The 22291-nt window shown below is 35.6% G+C and overlaps 1 protein-coding gene and 1 long non-coding RNA gene across 2 annotated transcripts in view; one reads left to right on the forward strand and one right to left on the reverse strand.

The window, feature by feature from the left end:
• LOC310729203 overlaps nucleotides 1-22291 on the reverse strand; it is a 228737-nt gene that overhangs the window by 193260 nt on the left and 13186 nt on the right. The gene's annotated exons all lie outside the window — the stretch shown is intronic.
• On the forward strand, nucleotides 510-3699 carry LOC310729083 (leucine-rich repeat transmembrane neuronal protein 2-like). Its single transcript, XM_083547101.1, has 2 exons — nucleotides 510-1065; nucleotides 1751-3699. Exons 1-2 carry the CDS (start codon nucleotides 1036-1038, stop codon nucleotides 3374-3376), a joined length of 1656 nt encoding a protein of 551 aa, XP_083403227.1. The 5' UTR covers nucleotides 510-1035; the 3' UTR covers nucleotides 3377-3699.

Raw genomic sequence — 22291 nt, forward strand, 5'->3', positions numbered from 1 at the left:
CAAATTTTACCTTTTTAATTTGAGCGACAATCTGCTATTTTTATTCCTTCATGTCGGCTTCACCAGGATGCCATTAATTCCTGCTTAATTTGAACCAAGCAGAAAAAAGACAGAATACACTTTTCCTTCATTTATCTTCAGAAAGTGGTTTCCTGAAGCAGATCCCAGAACCTCTGGGTGTGAAAAGAAAAAGAAAAATGCAATTTAACAGTGAGGAAATAGAATAATAGAATAACATCACACAAAGAAAGTAACCAGGATCATACATGGAAAAGAGGAACTGTGGCACAGCAACGCTGCAAGATGGTAATCTTTCGAATAAAAAAAAGGAACAACGTTGTCTATTTAAAAATAAATCTGTCAGTGTAGCCGGAGCTGATGGGAAGAATTAGAAACGGGTTTTATAGTCAATTGTAGCGACGGCTATTCAAACGAATCCCCAACAGAGCTGTAAATGTAAATGAATTCCACAGGATGGCAGAGCTGCAATACACACGCATCTCTAATGAGAGACCAGCTGATGAGACAGAGCATTAGAAAGAGAGAAAGAAAGAGAGATAGAGAGAAATGTCCAATGTTCATTTTAGCTGTGATTTTCCACCCAACAAGGTGAACTGATCAATATTCTTATGATGACGCATCCGAGGGAAAAAAAATGCAGAGGAAAGAGTGAAGCAAAACGGGCGAGCATATTGCAAGTGTGAGGCAGAAAGAGAGTGAGAAAGGGAGTGGAGAGGCAGTGCGAATAAGAGAGAGAGAGAGAGAGAGAGAGAGAGAGAAAGAGAGAGAGAGCACCAGCCAGAACGAGCCAGCGAGCGAGGGATAAACGGCACGGATGGTCGACAACACTTCGCCGTATGCAGCTTGCAATCGTTCAGGACAAAAAAAAAAAAACACACCATGGAATTTCTGAATTTGTTTCATACCAGGAGGCTCTCTGTGTCTTTTATTCTTTTTGCATTCGCTCTGGCTTTTTTCCCCTTGGATTTGTCCTTCGTCTGGCTTTTCCAAAAGTCTGCAGAAAACGACAGTTGAATGCAGTCACTGATGTTCACAAAAGAATGGGTAAGTGCACGCTTTCGTATAGATACACGTGCGCTATGGACCTGAAAAGAAAATGGATAGTGAATGGTGAAGAGGAGAGACCGAGGGAGTAGACCACCCGTGCATTTTAAATATCGACGGCGTATCTTTGTGCACCGTCTCCTCTATTTTCCTGTCATTCGAACTTGTGATTTAGACTACAATAAATAAACAACAGTCCTGTAAAAAAAAATTTGAGGATGATGAGGATGTGTGAAAAGATGCTGATAAAGTCAGTCAGATATGAATCTCAAATGCAGCTTAAATATACATGAATGGGTGAAGTGGATTATAGAAATGGGGTTCAAACCAGATATCTGCAAATGAGCAACAGATTTCGGAGCAGAAACATTGAATTAATAATGCATGCGTTTGGCATTTGGGTATTTGAAAGAAAGTAGTGTTAATGAGTTAAATATTATGAGAATGAAAAAAGTTCTGCATCAACCTACATACATATACATATAAATATATATATATATATATATATATATATATATATATATATATATATATATATATATATATATATATATATATATATATATATATATATATATATACACACACACACACACACACATACCTACATACACATACATACATACATACATACATACACACTCATGCCCTGAGATCCGTTCTGCTTGTCTTTAAACCCACTCAGGTTTTTATTCCAAGGTGGCCATTGGTGGGACAAGCACCAGCAGCGCTTTGTGTGATCAGCATGCTCCTGTGCCTCCCTCCTGCGTCATGCACAGCTTGCCCTCAGAAATGCCGCTGCGAGGACCTGCAGTTTTACTGCGACACGCAGGGACTCTTGGCGCCCCCAGACGGCGTCGACAAAGGAGCCCTGGGGCTCTCGCTCCGGCACAACAGCATCGACGAGCTGAGACCGGACCAGTTCTTCGGCTTCACCCAGCTAACGTGGCTTCACTTGGACCACAACCAAATACTCACCGTGCATGAGGATGCCTTCCAGGGGCTCTACAAGCTCAAGGACTTGAACTTGAGCTCGAACCGCATCGCCAAGCTGCCCAACACAACCTTTATCCACCTCATCAACCTGCAAATCCTGGATCTATCCTTCAACCAGATGACCGCTTTGGAGCCCGAGCTCTTCCATGGGCTTCGCAAGCTCCAGATCCTTCACCTGAGGTCCAATTTACTGAGGACTATGCCTGTCAGGGCTTTCTGGGACTGCTGGAGTCTTGAGTACCTCGGTTTGAGCAACAACCGGCTTCGGAGCCTGGCTCGGAACGGGTTCGCCGGGTTGATAAAGCTACAAGAACTCCATTTAGAACACAATCACTTAACCAAGATCAACCTTGCCCACTTCCCACGTCTCGTCACCCTTCAGTTCCTCTATTTGCAGTGGAACAAGATTAACAATTTGACATCTACCATGGAGTGGGAGTGGACCACTCTGGAAAAACTGGATTTAACAGGGAATGAGATTCGTATGCTAACCCCTGAGGTGTTTGAAACTTTACCAAACCTCAAAGTTCTTCTACTGGATAACAACAAGTTGACCAGCCTTGATACCAAAACCACGGATATGTGGAAGTCTCTGAACACCATCGGGTTATCAAGCAACCTTTGGGAATGTACCAACAGAATCTGCAGCCTGGCCAGTTGGCTTAGTAAGTTTAAAGGCCGATGGGAACAATCCATTCTCTGTCACAGCCCTGAGTACACACAGGGCGAGGAAATACTTGATGCAGTTCATGGATTCCAACTCTGTCAAAACATCTTGGCACCACAACCACCAACCAGCACCACGATGGAGGCCACGTTACCCCAACAGTTCACTAGACCCTTGTTTGGAAATATGCAGACACCGACGCAGGACTTCTATGCAGAGAATTTGGGGAGCTTTAGCATTTTCACCACTTCGGCCATAACCTCGAAAAATCCATACACTACCATGGATAGTACCTCAGACGAGGTAAAAGGTGTTACAGACGACTCAGCAAAAATGGACAACATGGTACAAAATCAGACGATAATCGTGGGGACCATGGCACTTTTGTTTTTCTTTTTCCTCATTATTTTCATTGTGTACATCTCGTGGAAGTGCTGCCCGCACTCGGTACGTCAAAGCCACCACTGCTTGACCATTCAGAACAGGCAACCGAACCGGACGCAGGAAAGGCAACCGATGGCGGATCCGGCCACTCAGCTGCCCTATAACGAGTATGAGCTGACTCACAACGACGGTGCACTCGTTATCATAAATGGCTACGGCCAGTGCAAGTGTCAGCAATCATCTTTCAAAGAGTGCGAAGTATAAACACTTTATTTTCGATGATTATTGACCTTCTCGGCCATTTCGAATCATACGCGGGTTTGTTTATGAGTATTTCGGTTTGTAAAGGAAAAAAAAATTATAAAAGACGTTTCTTTTGCCCTGACTTCAAAATTCAATAAAAATGTCAAGGTCGTATCTATTGTATTTTTAGAGAAATGATCTGAATAACACCATAATAAAAACAGGACAGCGGTCTTTCATCACAGATGATTGTTCTTATTGTGATACATGACAATTCAGTATTAATAACTTAATAATAATTTAATAATCGATTTAAATCAAGAAATAAATCAAAGGATATCAGTGAGAAATTGTTGCTAATTGTGTGGGAATAAAAAGCGTTTTATTGCCATAAGAACCGAGCTGGAAAATGAAGCTATGAAATCAGATTATAGGCCATTATATCTTTCTTTCTTTCTTTCTTTCTTTCTTTCTTTCTTTCTTTCTTTCTTTCTTTCTTTCTTTCTTTCTTTCTTTCTTTCTTTCTTTCTTTCTTTCTTTCTTGTTTCTTTCTTTCTTGCCTTCTTTTTTATTTTTATTTTATTTCTAACATTTTATGTGCTTTATATGCTTTATTTTTTCTTTTATTCCTTCCTCAATTCTTAAATTTGTTTGTTTGCTTGTTTGTTTGTTTCTTTTTCTTTCACTCGTTCTTTATTTTTTTCCTTTTTATCTTTATTTTATTTTTGGAATTTGTTTTATTTTTTCTTTTATTACTTTTTTCATCCTTCTCTTTATTTGTGTTTGTTTGTTTGTTTGTTTGTTTGTTTGTTTTTTTGTTTGTTTCTTTGTTTGTTTCTTTCTTTCTTTCTTTCTTTCTTTCTTTCTTTCTTTCTTTCTTTCTTTCTTTCTTTCTTTCTTTCTTTCTTTCTTTCTTGCCTTCTTTTTTATTTTTATTTTATTTCTAACATTTGCTTTATTTTTTCTTTTATTCATTTCTCAATTCTTAAATTTGTTTGTTTGCTTGTTTGTTTGTTTCTTTTTCTTTCACTTGTTCTTTCTTTTTTTCCTTTTTAGCTTTATTTTATTTTTGACATTTGTTTTAATTGTTCTTTTATTACTTTTTCCATCCTTTTGTTTTTGTTTGTTTGTTTGTTTGTTTGTTTGTTTCTTTCTTTCTTTCTTTCTTTCTTTCTTTCTTTCTTTCTTTCTTTCTTTCTTTCTTCTTTCCTTTTTAACATATATTTTTTTCTTTCTTTCTTTCTTTCTTTCTTTCTTTCTTTCTTTCTTTCTTTCTTTCTTTCTTTCTTTCTTTCTTTCTTTCTTTCTTTCTTTCCTTTTTGACATATATTTCTTTCTTTCTTTCTTTCTTTCTTTCTTTCTTTCTTTCTTTCTTTCTTTCTTATTTTCTTTCTTTCTTTCTTTCTTTCTTTCTTTCTTTCTTTCTTTCTTTCTTTTTCTTTCTATCTTTCTTTCTAGACATATATTTCTTTCTTTCTTTCTTTCTTTCTTTCTTTCTTTCTTTCTTTCTTTCTTTCTTTCTTTCTTTCTTTCTTTCTTTCTTCTTTCCTTTTGTCCTGTAATGTAATCTCATTGGAGGTATCCAGGGCATGGTGTGTTACATGAGTATAATGCATGACGGAGGGGAAGCACAGAGGATTAGAATGGTGTAAGACCTCACACCTAGTCATGGATTATCCCCTTTATACCATGGTCACTTCTCAGAATTGACAAATTCAAGCCGTCATTGATGTTTGCAGAGCAAAACTGACTGAATGGATCAAACTACTTATTTTCTTTATCCATTTCCTAGAAATCCAATGAGCTGCTGCTCCAAATCACACACCGAGATTAAATCGTGCTATAAGAGTTTTGAGATTTTGTGGTATTTGCCTCTACATCATGCATTCAAATAGAGACTTATTAATATAGAAAACAGTCAATCAGTGTTTATTCCAACAGTATGTACACTATATGGATAAGATGTTTGTGGAAACCTGAGCTTTTTGATTATCCCAGGCCACGTTTAGTTCCCATTTGCTCCTTTAACAACCTCCACTCTTTTGGGAAGATGTTCCACTAGATTTTGTGGGGATTCATGCATCCATAATGGGGTTAGTAAAGTCAGGTACTGATGTGATGTAGATGATGTATCCCAATGGTGTCCCAATACTTTTGTTCATCTAGTGTACATGTTACATTAGCATTATTTCTATTATATAATATTTGATATTTAACAATACATTGTATTTACTGTTACATTGAAAACCTGATTCAAGTATCATTTGATTTGATTTACATAATTTAATAATATCCAAAATCAGTAAGTGACACGATATAAACAAAAGAATTTTGACACCCGAGTTTTCCAGCCGTTTGTTACCACAAAGTTAGAAGCACACAATTTTACAGGACGTTTTTAATTGGAGCAGTGGCATTAATTTGATGTGAGAGACCCAAACCTGTTCCAGCCCTTTTTCATAAAGCAAAATGAAGATATGCTTTACATAGGGTGGAGCGGAAGATCTCCTGCTATCGTTTCTGACTTTACTAACACCCTTGTGGATTAATGAATCTCCACAAATCTCCACAGAAAAAAAAAAAACAAGTAAATAAATATATATATATATATATATATATATATATATATATATATATATATATATATATATATATATATATACACTGTATAAAAACAGCAAATGTAGACTAAATGTGGAATGAGATGTTCAAAAAGCACTTACAAATCGTATGCTTAGGTGTCCACAAACCTTTGCCCATAGGTATGTCTACCTCAGTGAAAGAGTTTTTATTCCAGAATTCATCATATATCCACTTGACACATTGTCTACTTTTACAAAGAATCCGATGTACAGATTTCTATAAAGAAGCAGTTACTATGGAAACAATAACCTATTAAACCAATTATAGAAAGATTCATGGAAATGTGATTTGTAACTGTAATATCAGAAAACATATAAAGCTGTTATTGGAAACTAATCAACACCTTCAAACCACTCAAAATTTATTTATATATATATATATATATATATATATATATATATATATATATATATATATATATATATATATATATACTGTAATTTTTGTACTTTTTTAAAACAATGCAGGAATGTTAGTTCTTGTTCCAGTCTGATTAAAACCTGTTTTCTGGCAGTGAGAAGGCCTTTTCCCCGAGAGGAGTTAAAATCCTCCTCTTCTGTGCTACAGTACTGAATATTGTTATTTTCTCTGTTGAAGAAATGCACACAAGGAGAAAATCTCATAGTAGGAGGAAGACTGCAGAATCAAGATGCATATAAAATGCACTTCTTAAACTATTCATTTAATTTCTTATGCCTAGTGTATGCGTTATAAAGCAGCCCTGGATTGTTTAACACACTGCATAGGTGTGAATGGGAAATGATTAAAAAATGCTAATGTGCTCATTTAGGTGTGAGGCATCATGGGAAATAAAATAGACCTGGAGAATCCTGTGACTAAAAATGACAATGAATGCAAATTGGCTCTGAGTTATATATAATTAAGAAAGTAACTGCTGCTGGTTTGGATGGATGAATGGATGGATGAATAGAGGGATGAACTGATTAAAATATAGACAAATAAATGGATGTTTGGGAAATGGATGGATGGATAAAATAATGGACAAATGCATAAATTAATGAATCAAAGTGTAGATAAACTAATGGACTGATTGTTGGATGGATGGTATAAATAGATGGATAGACAGATGGGTGGACAGATGAGGGACAGATGGATAAATAGAAAATTTGAAAGAATTGATATATAGACAAATAAATGGATGGCTGGTTGTATGAAAAATTAATTTATGGGAAATGGATGGAAAAAAAAATGGACAAATTAATAAATGAATGGTTCAAAGTAATGATAGACAAATTGTTGGATAGACGGATGAGGGACAGATGAATGAATGGAAAATTTGAAAGAATTGATATATAGACAAATAAATGGATGGCTGGTTGTATGGAAAATGAATTTATGGGAAATGGATGGATGGAAAAAAAATGGACAAATGAATAAATGAATGGTTTAAAGTATAGATAGACAAATTGTTGGATGGATGGATGAGGGACAGATGGATGAATAGAAAAACTGAAAGGATTGCTATATAGACAAATAAATGGATGGCTGGTTGTATGGAAAATGAATTTATGGGAAATGGATGGATGGAAAAAAAATGGACAAATGAATAAATGAATGGTTTAAAGTATAGATAGACAAATTGTTGGATGGATGGATGAGGGACAGATGGATGAATAGAAAAACTGAAAGGATTGCTATATAGACAAATAAATAGATGGCTGAATAAATGAAAAATGGATGGATGAATGAATGAATGGATCAAAGGATGAATAAACAAATAGATGGATGGAAAAAAACAGAGCAAATTAAGAATGGATGCTAAAAAGGATAAATAGATGGATGAATTAATGAATGGATAGACAGATGGATAAGTAAATGGATGGATGCTTCACTCCTCCCCTGCTTGCTGTTTATTTTTATCAGTCTCACTTTTTCCTCGTAATGTTTATGCATCACTGCATGCTCGTATCTGTTATGAATACACATGAATCCTCCAATGAGGCTGCTTTTTTCCCTCAACACAGCACTGTAAAATTTGACACTTACAGCCAATTCATTATGTTTATGATCACAAAGGTACGCACTCTCCACTCGGTACGGCTCCGAGGAGGCGTATAGCATATGTCTGCAATCGTGATGGATGGACATCGCCCACTAATACATCACAGTTACTGAGCAAATATAGCGTACAATGGAGTATAATAGTGGACCACAGCACCTCTGTGTTAAGGCCAGAGCACCCGGACTCAGGAATAACGCTGATGAATTATTGTATCCTCTTGTATTCGACCCGTAGTTGCAAAGAATAGGCTAAAAATAGCATAATAACCCCTAAAAGGCTTAATGGTGGTGGACAGACACACAGAATGGTGACGGCATGTCATTTAATTTTACCTGTGTGGAACTCTAAGCTTGTTAGGAAATGAGCATGTTTATTATACACAAGTATCCTTTCTGAAAATCAGGACTTAACAGAGGACAGCATGCAAATCATTTCACACTTTTCTCACTTTAAATCATGCAATTTATTTAATCAGTAGAGCAGCTTAGCTTCGTCAAGCCGCTACAGTTTCTTTCAGCTTTTCCAATTCAAGGTTTATAACGTTTGGAATTTTCAATTCTCAAAAAAATACAAAAGGTGAATGAAAAACTAAATACTAGTCACAGAACAACATTTGGTATTTGTCAATTTCCACATTCTGTGACGGTTCTAAAATTTGACGTTGGATTTAACCGACAGGAATCCTGGTGCTGATATGGGTGTACAGTAAGTGTACTAAAGCACTACTTAATAATATTATAAAAAAAATATTTAATAATAATTTTCCACTGTACACATTTCCTCGCAGTGTGATTTTGGCCTTTGGAAAGCGCACTCAGATCTAGAAAGGACCGAAACGATATGTCGGCTTGTGATAAGGCAGAAGAGAGGACGTGTGTGAGGAGATGATTTGCACTACAAAATATCTTTCCCTATAATATTTCTTTTAAAAAAGCCTGAAACCAGATGTGAGTGTAAATTACAATAAATGCAAATTGGCTCAGAGTTAAGAAATTGCTGCTGCCTTAGATGGATGGATGGATGGATGGATGGATGGATGAATGAATGAATGAATGAATAAATGGATAGGTGGACAGACAGGCAGACATGTAGATGTATAAATTAATGAAGGAATAAAAAAAAAGAAAAAATGGACAAATAAATGGGTGGATGGATGGATGGATGGATGGATGGATGGATGGATGGATGGATGGATGGACAAATAGGCAGATAGGAGAATAAACAGATAGACTGAAGAATGGGCAAATGGAGGACTGATTGTTGAATGGATAGATGGTGTAGATGGTAGGGTTAACAGAAGGATAGTTAGACAAATAGATAGAAAAAGTAATTAATAAATTGATTAATTGAAATAATTGGATGGGCAGATGAAGAGATGAATGAATAAAAGTTAATAGAACTAATAATAATTTCTGGTGAATGGATGGAAAATGGATGCTTGAATAAAAAGATGAATAGATGGAAGAATGGACAAAAAGATGGAATTGATGGTTAAATGGATACACAGATAAATGGATGGATTAACAGATGGATTGATAATTGGATGGATGGATGGATGGATGGATGGATGGATGGATGGATGGATGGATGGATGGATGGATGGATGGATGGATGGATGGATGGATGAGTAAATGAGCGAATAGGCAGATAGTTGAATAAACAGCTAGACAAATGGATAGACAAATAGAAGGACTAATGAATGAATGACCAGATAATTAAACAAATGGGTGGACAATCTGGTGAACGGATGAATGGATTGACAGGTGAATTAACATTTGGATAAATTAATGAATGGATGGATGGATGGATGGATAGATGTTGGGGTTGCCAGAAGAAATCTTAGACAACGGGATGATAAGATGCATAGATTGATACAGACGAATAGATGGACAAACAGATGGATAAATTCATTTCAGTTAATACAACTAACAATAATAATTTTCTTTTCAGTTCCTGTACACTTTCCCTTGCAGTGTGATCTGAAGCTTTGAAAGGAAGGAAACAATATGTTCAATTGTGATAAGCCAGAAGGAAGTTTGAGTGTTTGAGTCGTAAGCTGCTCTACAAAATATCATTCCATATAATATTTATAAAAAACATGAAATCAAATGCAAGTACAAAGTGACTGCAAATGCACATTGGCTCTGAGTTATATTTAATTAAGAAAGTAACTGCTGATGGATGGAGGATAGAGGCATGGAACATTGGATACATAAATGGATAAAGGGATGGACAAATAGATGGATGAACTGATGGATTGACAAATAAAGGTATAGGTGGATGGGTAGATATATAGGTGGATGTTTTGATCAATGGATGGAAATGTAGAGGAACAAATGTATATAGATAGATAGATAGATAGATAGATAGATAGATAGATAGATAGATAGATAGATAGATAGATAGATAGATAGATAGATAGATAGATAGATAGATAGATAGATAGATAGAGGGATGAATGCATGGATGCATGGATGCATGGATGGATGAACAAATTGGAAGACAAATGGATTGATAGGCAGAAGGGTAGTCATACAAATAGATGGGCAAATATGTGGCTAGATGGATGGATGGATGGATGTATAGATGGATGTATAGATGGATGAATGTATTGATGGATGAATGTATTGATGTTCAATGGGAGGACAGATAAATGGATGGCCAGACAGAGAGTTGGACACATAGATTATCAAATTGTTTAAAGGATGGATGGATGGATGGATGGATGGATGGATGGATGGATGGATGGATGGATGGACAGTTTGACAGATGGCCAGATGGATAGCTGGACAAATGGATGGGCAAACTGGTGCATATATGAATAGATAAAAAAATGGATTGGTTGGTGGATGGATGGATGCATGGATGGATGGATGGATTTATGGATGGATGGATGGATGGTGGTGTGGTCCACATAGATGAATGGACAAATTGATGGACAATGTGATGAATGGTTTGATAATATGAGTAAATAAATGAGTGAATAAATGAATGGATGGATGGATGGATGGATGAATGGATGGATGGATAGATGAAGGGATGGATGGATGGATGATTAAATTGATAAGAATAAATGAATGGACAGATGGATGGATAAACGAATGAGGTTTAATGCAACAAAACATATTTTCCTTTCCAGATCCTGTACACATTCTCTCACAGTGTGATCTCAGGCTTCGAACAGCACACTTAGATCTAGAAAAGAAAGAAACAATATGTCAAAATGTGATAAGTCAGAAGGGACGATGTGTTCGAGGGCATAATTTGCACTACAAAATTTTGCTCCATATAATATTTATAAAAAGCAAATCAGAAGTCAAAGATTTTTTTTGTAATGTTTGCAGTGTTCGAGGTTTTTTTTCTTCAAAGATGAACAAAAGGATAAACGACTGCATCTTCTCCAGAGGCTCATGAATGTGGAGCAAAACCAGCAGCACGTCAAAGAACCATGTCAATAACACAGCTTCCTGCTAAACTTTCTCTTTTACACTGTTAATCATTACAGGAGATTCAATTTTTCCCACCAGGCAAAACAAATATGTACCACAAGCAGTTTGGGATTCTGAATTATAATAAAATGAGCATGCGTAACAAAACTGCTACTAATTTCTTTCCCCCAAAAAACTGAGGGAACTACAGCAGGTTTGTTATGATCCTCTTGGTATTCTGGTCGGGCCTCTGCGCTGTTCTTCATGGGATTTACTATGGGAATCGAGCTAATACCAAGGCAGGGTAGTCACATGACAATGAGTTTGAAATTCTGACTCAGTTTTCACTCATTAAAAACGAATGAGCAAATTCATTCCAAAATTTCTGCCTCCTTTCAGAAGGTAGCTGTGGGACGGAATTAACAAGTGATGGGTCGAAAACAGGACAGTCTCTCCTTCCTTTCTTTTTCTTGTAATTTCTAACTCCTGCTTTTCTTTCCATGATGAACCCCTCGAATAGTCTACAGCTCCCTTTATTCAGGAAAATCAGCCTCTTATGTTCTCACAATGGGTCTTTCAAAAAAGCATGCAACACTTGGTCATTCTCGATGATATGATCTATCTATTTTCTATTTATTATATCCCCTATCCTGTTTTAATAACCTTCACTCTTCTGGGAAGATGTTCCACTAGGGTTGGAGCAGGAGATATATTCATAGAGCTGGCTTTGTTCACGGGCGCATTGTCATGCTGGAACAGATTTGGGTCTCCATGATATTTAAAGCTACCTCATCCGAAGACATTCTATAAAGTTATGTGCTTCCGAGTTTGGAGTAAAATTTAAGAGAACCACAAATAAAAATAAAAAAAATGGAAAAGTCCGGTTTTCAAAATATTTTATTATTTTATTAACTTGCTTATGTTACTGTTTTGCAAATTACATCACTGTTCAGGTTGAATCTGGTTGGTCAGAAGGTGTTGGTTTATATCCCATAACAGCAGCTCAGACAGTAGTAGAGCTGCAATTGACAGGAGTTTATACATAAATGGTTTACAGTTAGAGAAGGAGTCTCCAGTGTCAGCGCTTTATAACAGTCAGAGGTAAAACTGTCACTTTCTATTTTTTAAGAGTTATATTTATATTAAGTTTGTAATCTATTGTGCCAGTGTAGAGTTATTCATTGCTAGAGACTCAAAGCACTTTTGTATGTCGCTCTGGACACGGGCGTCTGCTAAGTCCGCAAATGTAAATGTAAATGTAAACGATTGCATATGTAGAATGACAGACAGACAGACAGACAGACAGACAGACAGACAGACAGACAGACAGACAGACAGACAGACAGACAGATAGATAGATAGATAGATAGATAGATAGATAGATAGATAGATAGATAGATAGATAGATTAAATGAAAAAAAAAATTGATACTGTTAAACAATGAATAATAATTCGTTTATATAAACTATTGTAGTTGTTAACTGCATTGGTATAAAAGGCATTAAAAAGAGCAATATGTAACAGTCACACAGCTTCCTGATGTAACATCTTTGGAGATTATTTTCACAAAATAATGAATATGATTATCAGTCATGATCTCAGCCTTAAAAAAAAAAAAAAAAACTTGAATGCCTGCAAGATTGATGATCTCAATGTGTGGAAAGGTGACCATAACATTATAGATACAACAACATTGCATTGTTTTAGACAAATTTGTTTTTAGGCCAAATGCCATAAATCAGTAGGAGCTCACATATTTCCCAGTTCCCAAGAGGTGTTCTGTGCTCTTCTTTTGTGCTACAGTACTAAATATTGTTATTTTCCGTGTTGAAGAAATGCACACAAGGAGAAAATCTAATAGTGGGAGTAAGACTGCAGAATCAAGATGCATATAAAATGCACTTCTTAAACATCAGATATCAGAATCAGATATATACATAAATATATATTAGAGATAGATAGATAGATAGATAGATAGATAGATAGATAGATAGATAGATAGATAGATAGATAGATAGATAGATAGATAGATGGATGGATGGATGGATGGAAAGCTGATTGTAACTGGACTCAACAATATACTCTTGGTGGCCTTGTGTAGAAGCTGACTGAACTGTAATAAAGAACCCAACACAGAGGCATTACTGGAACAGTGTGAGGTAACTCATCTCTGCCTCACTTTCGCTCATATAAAGAGCCATTTATCTCCATTAATACCTGCTGCTCTCTGATAAAAGACAAGATGCAGGCTCAGCCCTAATGGCCTTATGCCATCTACCCACCATTATATAAAAATGCAAATATCAAAGAAAGATCAATAATAAATCGAGATGATTTTCAAAACACGGGCCTAAAGTTCAGACTGCATGCATGATGAATGCTACATTCTTTGCTAATAATTATTTATTTTTTTTAAGTAAAATACCATAAACCTATTACATTTAGCTAAAATTAACTTTATTCATTAAAATTAGCCACCTAAACAGTAACTAGCCTAGCTTTAGCAGGTTTGGCTTTGATAGTTAATGCTAGCAAACTTACCATGACATGTTTTTTTTTTTATTAGATACTGTTAATGCCTTATAGGGAGGAGAAGGTGCTTAATTTAATACAAGACTTTGTCTACTGCAGCATACTGTAATGGTTTGCTGATGCAGGGCCAGGACGCTCGTGCAAAGGTTCAATATTTCAGTGTGGTGATTTATCCATTTATAGTGTTTTCAATTTAATTCAATTTAAAGTGTAAAACACTTAAGAGTGGACATTGTCCATCATATAAATATTTTTTTTTTATTATAAATGCATTCCTATTGTGTAGTATGAACATTTTTCTTTTTTAATCTTGAATTGACAAACTGAAATGATTAACCAATAAAGTAAATAAACTGACTTAATCGGACACTAAACTAAAATGATTGGATGGTAAACTAATAAATCGAGATGATTTTCAAAACACGGACCTAAAGACCTCCTTGCCCGACTCAACTCTCTCTCTCTCTCTCTCTCTCTCTCTCTCTCTCTCTCTCTCTCTGACTTTTGTTTGACTAGACTCAACTCAGCTAGACACAAGATTTCAGTTGATTAGACTGGACTTAGACTTGATTAGACTCACCTATAGAATACTTACAATGTTATAATTTAACTAGACACAAATCAGCTAGACTTGATTTAGCTAGACTCAACTTGACCAGATGTTTTTAGACACTAGATTTCAGACTTGACACTGTTTCACTGAACTCAGATGAATAACATGCCATTTTATTAACTTTGCAGAATTTTATTGATTGTATGATTTAACTTGATCTCACATGACTTGGATCAGCCTCAAACGACTCTACTTAACCTCACATGAATAGACTCAACTTTACATGACTCCACTCAAAATCACATGACTTGATTTGATTTTACAACTTGACATAACCTAACAAAACTAGTCTTAGCTCAACTAGCTTCACATGACTTGAAGTGAACTTAAAAGACGACTGAACTTTACATAATTTAACATCAAACTTCATGTGATCTGACGACTTTACATGACACAACTCAAACTCACATCTCAGCCTCACATGACTTAACTCAACCTTATGCAATTTGACGACTTCACATGACACAACTCAACTTTACGACTCAACCTCATGCAACTTGACTTGACAAAACTCAACCCAACCACTCATGATTAACTCAACCTCACACGACTTGACTCAACCTCAGGTGACTCAACCCAAACTCATTCGACTTGACTTCACATGACTCAACTCAACCTCAAGCGACTTCATGCAACTCAACTCAACTTTACAACTAAACTGAACCTTAAATAACTCAACTCAACCTTATGATTTAATTCAACCTCATATAACTTGACTTTACTTGACTCAACTCAACCTTACAACTCAACTTAACTTTAAATAGCCCAACTCAACCTTAAAAACTTGACTCAACTTAACCTACTGACTGAAATCAATCTTATGCGACTTGACTCGACTTCACTTGACTCAACTCAACCTCTTGACTCAACCTTTCAACAATTCGACTGCACCTTACATGATAAAAACTCCATCTCGCATGACTTGACTTACATGACTAGGCGCAACCTGAAATAGACTTGATTCCACAAGACAAAACTCTAATAAACTACAACTCAATCTTACATGAACTGAATCAGCCTCATATGATTCGAGTTAACCTTATAACTCAAGTGGATGATAAATGAATAAATGGGGAAAAAAATGGGGGCATTATTTGATTTAAAACTATATTATAACTTTATAGTGTGCTCCATGCCTGGATTCTCAGAGTGCACTTGTACTGCAGGTGCTTCTGAAGTCGCCACAGATGTCTTTTCCCAGAATGTGGTTGGGTTTGTTTTGGGTCTTGCATTTCCCGGGGCTTTATTCACCTCGTCCCTGTGGCTAATAGAATAGGACTCACGCTGGTGGACAAGGGCCAGAAAAAACGATCAAACATCCAGAAACAATTTGTACCTTTGTTTGTGTATGAGTGTGTGTATTGGATAATAGGATATTTATGCTCTCATTTCAAGTTCCTGAGTTGGATCTCAGCTGGTGTGTACAACCGTATCAGCTAAACGACATTATAGTTTTATTACCACTTGTAACCTAATGGTAAAAACATGATCCTGTCTCTGCACGGAAACATTTTCTAACAATATCTTCTAAAACGTTCTATAAATCTGCTCATCTGAAAGCACCATGATCCAAATCTAAAGCCTGTACCATATCTCTACATGAGAATTTCAGATTTATGCTCTAGATCTTTGCCCAGGTGTCCTTCTATAACCACACTTATTCCTCTGACATGCTTTATGAACATCAAATTTCAAATATATTTGCTGTTATATGAACCTCCACACTTCTGGGAAGTTGTTCCCATAGAATTTGTGGAGATTTTGTGGAAATTCATTCAGCCACAATGGTGTTAGTAAAGTCAGGTACTGATGTAGGTGAGAAGGTAAGGAGACCTGAGGTTCAGTCAGCGTTCACATTCATCCCAAAGGTGTTCAATAGGGTTGAAGCTCTATAGCAGGAGATCTTCCAAAGCATATCTTCATTAAGCTGGCTTTGTGAACAGAGGCACTGTCATGCTGGAACAGCTTTTTGTTGTCTTAGTTCATGCAAAGGGAAAATGTCATGTTACCACGTCCAGGCATCGTATACAATTGTGTGCCTCCAAATTTCCAAAAGACTTTAGGAAAGAATCACATATGGCTGAAAGTCAGGTGTCCCAATACTTTTGAATGTTACTGTTTTTATATTTTACAGTCTGTTTTCCTGCCGTATGTTTCAATATCAGCAGGATTCCTGAGAAACAGCATATTTGAGCAGGAAGTCCTGCATCAGCTCCAGTGAAGTCTTTCTGATCCTGAACGAGATCAAACTCCTTGATTTCCAGAATGGATGACGAGCGACTGATCTGACGACTTTGATCAGAACCCCCTTCTGCCTGCCATCGTCACGTGTGTATCCACAGATGTATAAAACATGCAGTGAGTCTATATACAGTATAGAGCTACATGTCTGACTGAACATCAACATGTACGCTGGTGTGAACAGAACAAGACCATTTTAAGGTTATGAGTCTGGATTATCAGTGTAATAATCCGATATTTGTTTAAATATTCATATATTATTAGATTTAGAGCAGGGGTCTTCAACGTTTTTCAGGTCAAGGACCCCTTCGGGCGATAGAGGCATGGGCTACGGACCCCCGATACAAAATGTGTCAAACATAACCACTGATATTAATAGAAACCAATCATATTACAACTAAGTTGTTTTTGTACATGCATTATTGTCTGTATATTTTATAAATGTACAAATCTTTCGAAAAGATTCATGCATCATAAACATATAATGCAATAAAAATCACAATTTATTAAGTTGTTCACAGTTGCTTTTTATTTTAATAGATTATTAGTTTTATACATTTTCCTTTTACAATCAGATGGACTATTATACATTTACATGAACATTAGCTTTAAGTTTAATAGAACTTCATGTACTATTTATAATATTTAAAACATTTATTCTTTAATTTTTGTATGTTTTTACCCATGTTTTTGCAGTATGCTGCAGAACCCCTAGGGGCAGCAGACACCCGGTTGAAGAGCCATGCTCAATCTGAGTTCTGGGTTCAATTGAAAATCTTAACAATAGAATTATAGTTTTATTGTAATTTTATTTATTGACTTTGAGTTATGTGGGTTTGTGGGACTCTTGAACAACCTGGATATAAATGGCTGATCAACCATCAGATCCATCAGTAGCTTCATCCTTACTTCACTCTGAGAAGTTCATTTTAATCATTATGTGCTATACAAAAGCAGAAAACAAGTAACAGGTAATAAGAGTCTCACACATGACCTCTTCTTACAATTTATTGCAATGCACATTGTAAAACAACCCCACACTGCCACGTTCTTCCCTGCCCTGGTGGCCACCATGCCCTTCACCTTCTTCTGCTAGATTCTCTGTGATCTTTGAAGATGTTTGTCTAGTTTGTATCCTGTTTATCATTTTTTGCAAAAGGCTTCAAGGAGGACTTTTTTTCCAGGTTAGGATTTTTTTTTTAAAGTTAGGATTGTTAGATTGGAAAAATTTTATGCTTTATGGCATTGATCATATTTTGTATTGTGTGATTTTGATAAATAAGTCATTTTCTTTTCTTGTTAAAAACAATAGAACATCATACAAAACAATTGATAATCAACAATGCAATTAGCTTAGCTAACAATGCAATTAGCTTAGCTAACAATGCAATTAGCTTGTTTTTCTGTTTCAGTATTTAATTAAAAATATAACAAAACGACAACATACGCAGACCATCTGATTGTATGAAAAGAATGTGGAGAATTTTGTTCAATCCCAAACTGTACCTACTGATTCATCACGACTTTAATGGCTAAACCGCACACTTTTTCAGTATTATCTTGTGCATTAACCAGACTAGTCATGTGCTATTTATTCATTGTCATCACTTAAGCACTTTATATTTAATCACAGTTGACATTCCTGGCACTTGCGCACTAAACCTTACAATGTGAACACTTATTGTGCAGTAAGCCTTCGTACTGACGAAATTTTTGCCTTTTTTGCATTTGTGTCTGTTGTGTTATTTATTTATTTATGGTGTAGTGTTTTTCATTACTCTTTTGTCTTGGCCGATGACTGTTATATGTTATCTGCACATTAGTGTCTCTGGAGAAAGGCAGTTTTGTTCTACTTTGCACATTGCTGCCTGGGTGAATGACAATAAAGTTCACTTTAACTTGACTTTACTGTAGATTTTACACTGATTGAGAAAATGGTTTTGGAATTTTTTATCTTGTGTCGACTTCATTTCAGTTTGAGGTTTCACATTTATCGTATGCAATGGTGACACACGATTTAGAAATAGTGTTGTTTTTTTTTTTGTTCTAGAAATATTTAGGGTCTTACTGGGTTAGCATTTAGTCATTGTTGAATTTAGAAAATAAAAGGAACAAAAAATATTAGTCAAACATTTCCAATTAACTTTAACTAAACCCAGAAACTAAAACCCACATGAATCTATAAATTAGTAAAGAAATGAGTTAGATATGCTTGATTAGTAATCATAATAGCCCTGTGATTCAATTAATTTACCACTCAGTCACTGAATAAATCACCCACTTAATTATATAGTTAATCTATGAGGCAGACTCTGAATCCATCTATTAACCACAATCCAACCAATTAACTACTAGTCAACCAATCAGGCAGCTGGTCAACTAGCTGGCCAAGCACTTACGCAATCCACTCAGCAAACAGGTAATGGTATATTACCCAATCAATCAGTTATAATCAAAATTCCGTCACCCAATCATCAAATTTAACCTATTAACCAATCAGTTAATTAATCAGTCATTTGATGTCAATTAGTTTAATTACTAGATAGATAGATAGATAGATAGATAGATAGATAGATAGATAGATAGAGAGAGAGAGAGAGAGAGAGAGAGAGAGAGAGAGAGAGAGAGAGAGAGAGATAGATAGATAGATAGATAGATAGATAGATAGATAGATAGATAGATAGATAGATAGATAAAACAAGCTCCAGTTCATGAGTGGAGATCAGAGTGGACATGCTCTGCTTCAGTGTCTGGAGACGTTGATAAAAAGGTGCGAGACAAGAGCTTAAATTTCCTTTGAAACACCAAAATTACTCTGTCTTTGGTAAGATAAGGACATCTCACAAGGCAGGAGATCAGGCAGCATCTCAACATATCAGCTATGTTTGCTGCCGCGTGAAACTTTTTATAAAAAGTATTTATATACATTTTTTCTAAAAAGTAAATTGTATACACTGTATACACACAGTATGCATATAAATAGGGCTGTGTTTAAATATAAATAATTAAATATTATCTGAAATATTTTAATATTTAAAAGCAATTATTAGCAGTGATTAATCGCACGTTTTTAGGTGTTTCTGAATGTACCTTAAATGAACACTATTCACGTTTTTAACACTCCAATCAACATGGCCATGAACAATTACGGATACTTCAAGCAAATTTATGTTTATTATTATTATTATTTTCAACATAGAGCATGAAGAAAAAATATTGATGTAGATGTTTTAAAGTAATGTTTTAAATGACAAATCATTAGGACACCAAACAGAACTTTTGCTATGTTGGTTTTTAATTGCTGGATGTGTTGCGTCATGGCGGATTTTGGTGCTTGATTTGAGACGTGGCGCATCATTAAAACAAAGGTTATAAATATATTTAAAAAGTTTATATAAAAAACAAGTGATTTAAAAAAAATACTTTTTTGTAAAGATCTTTTTTTTTACTCCTGAGTAAACAAAGGATGTCATCAATAAATGTGGGTAGCATTGAAGGTTCTAATTTTGCATTTGATATTTATTTATTTTCATTTTTAATAAAAATGGTCTAACAAATGTGCGCTGCATTAATTGCTCGTTAATAAAATGAAGATATATAAATTAAATGAATGAATGAACGAATAAAATGAAACTGTAGCATACCATAATGCAGAATCAGTGGGAGCTTAATTTATAAATGTATGACAAGTGCTGGAAATTGGCGTAGGCAGAAATGGTCTTTTATATGTTTTTTTGTTTGTTTTTTTATAAAATATTCTGCAGACCTTCAATGTCAATACAAGAAAGATTTAAAGCAAAAGGTTTTTCATTCTCTGTGTGGCCTGGGAAACAAATTATCCATGGTTTTATATCGGTCCATGGCTCCGGTTTTTGGGAAAATCTTAACTAACAAACTAATTAGTTGACTAACCAAAAATTTAACACACACAATGAATTGATCAATCAATAAGCCACCCAATTAACACATCGATCAACCAGCCAATTCTTCACCCAATCAATTATTTCAATGACGGTAGAATTTCAACTCTTAGGGTTTATAATCATTGTCAGTGTTATTAATGGATCAAACTGACATTACAGGATACAGTTTCTTTCAGTACCTGATCAACAGTGCAGACACCCAGTGTGTAATCATTACTCGAGAAGTGTCAGTGTATGTTTTACCTTTACAGCTTTTCCACAGATCCTCCCCGCAATGCCTCAGATCCTGGTGAGCTTTTGAAAAGTCTGTGTGTTTGTGCGTGTTTGAAAGGCCGGGCTCTGATACCCGAGCTCGCATCTTTGTTTGAAGCTGAAGAAACAACAAAGACTATGTGGTGTAACAGCTCTGAGGCTCAGTAACTGAGATTATAGGAAATGTGAGACACAGACATGTGGAGATCAGGAGATCTGGCAGTCCTGCTTACTTTGTGCACTTTATACTTGTTTACTTATATTATTTATCCCATGATGAAAAGCCACGTCTGACTGCTATGTTCAATATGGCTGTTCTTTTTAAACATGAAAAAACCTTTATATGGTTTATTAGACACCTTTAATATTAATAAGTAATCTCTTTGGAAAACACTCAGGTTACAACGTTGCTGTTGGCAATCTTTGTCTTCATGGAGCACTACTTTGGCATGCTCATGCAGGTTTCTTCTTTATGATATCACCAGGATCTGCATTTTTAGACCCTGACCTATTTGTACTAGCAAGAAGACACGTTTCTGAATGAGAGCACAGCACCGCACGTCTGCAAGCCACTCTAGATAAAAGTATGTGCCAAATGCTCTAAATGTAAATGAAATCTCTCAAGCCTAAGTACCAGCTGCTGCTAAAGAGTCGAATACATTCGCTCACGAATCATGGCCAAGAACCTTCTACTTTCACAGGAAAAGGCTAGCCGACAGATTTTGCAAACAACCACCTACAGAGGTTTTTTTCCTCTCCAGCCTCAATGGAGAACACAATTCACTTACTGCCAAACCATCGATTTCAGGTTCAAACCTTTGTTTTGCTCTTGGGGATCAGTACAAAGGAGTGCTAAGAAGAATGAAACCTTCAAGTTTTCGAGCAGCAAAGAGAAAATGAGGTCAATAAAAGACGGGAAATGAATCATATGTGAGGTGATTCCGTAGAGATGCATGGTAGCCTGGCTTTCTTGATGTCTGAACATGGATTATATTGCATTTTGACATTGTTGTACATAGTCCTGAATCAATCAATCAATCAATCAATCAATCAATCAATCAATCAAAACACACCAACCACGTAAAAAAACAATAAACTTAAAACCAACATACTGATCAAGTAGTCAATTTATCAAGCAACCAGTCAACTGCATTGTCAACAAACTGTGTAGAAAGTAGGAATATACATATATTTCTTTTTTTTCTTTTCTTTTTTTTTATGTATTTATTTATTTCTTTTTTTTTATCAAATCATCTGGAATGACTTTTTCAAGGAATATGA

This window comes from Silurus aristotelis (assembly GCF_946808225.1).
Source record: "Silurus aristotelis genome assembly, chromosome: 7".
Lineage (NCBI taxonomy): Eukaryota > Metazoa > Chordata > Actinopteri > Siluriformes > Siluridae > Silurus > Silurus aristotelis.

Bases quoted from the DNA above. Each gene is read 5' to 3' on its own strand.
- LOC310729083 (XM_083547101.1), top strand. From the start codon at position 1,036: ATGCAGTCACTGATGTTCACAAAAGAATGG. The intron at 1,066-1,750 runs GTAAGTGCACGC...AAACCCACTCAG, and splicing joins TGATGTTCACAAAAGAATGG to GTTTTTATTCCAAGGTGGCC.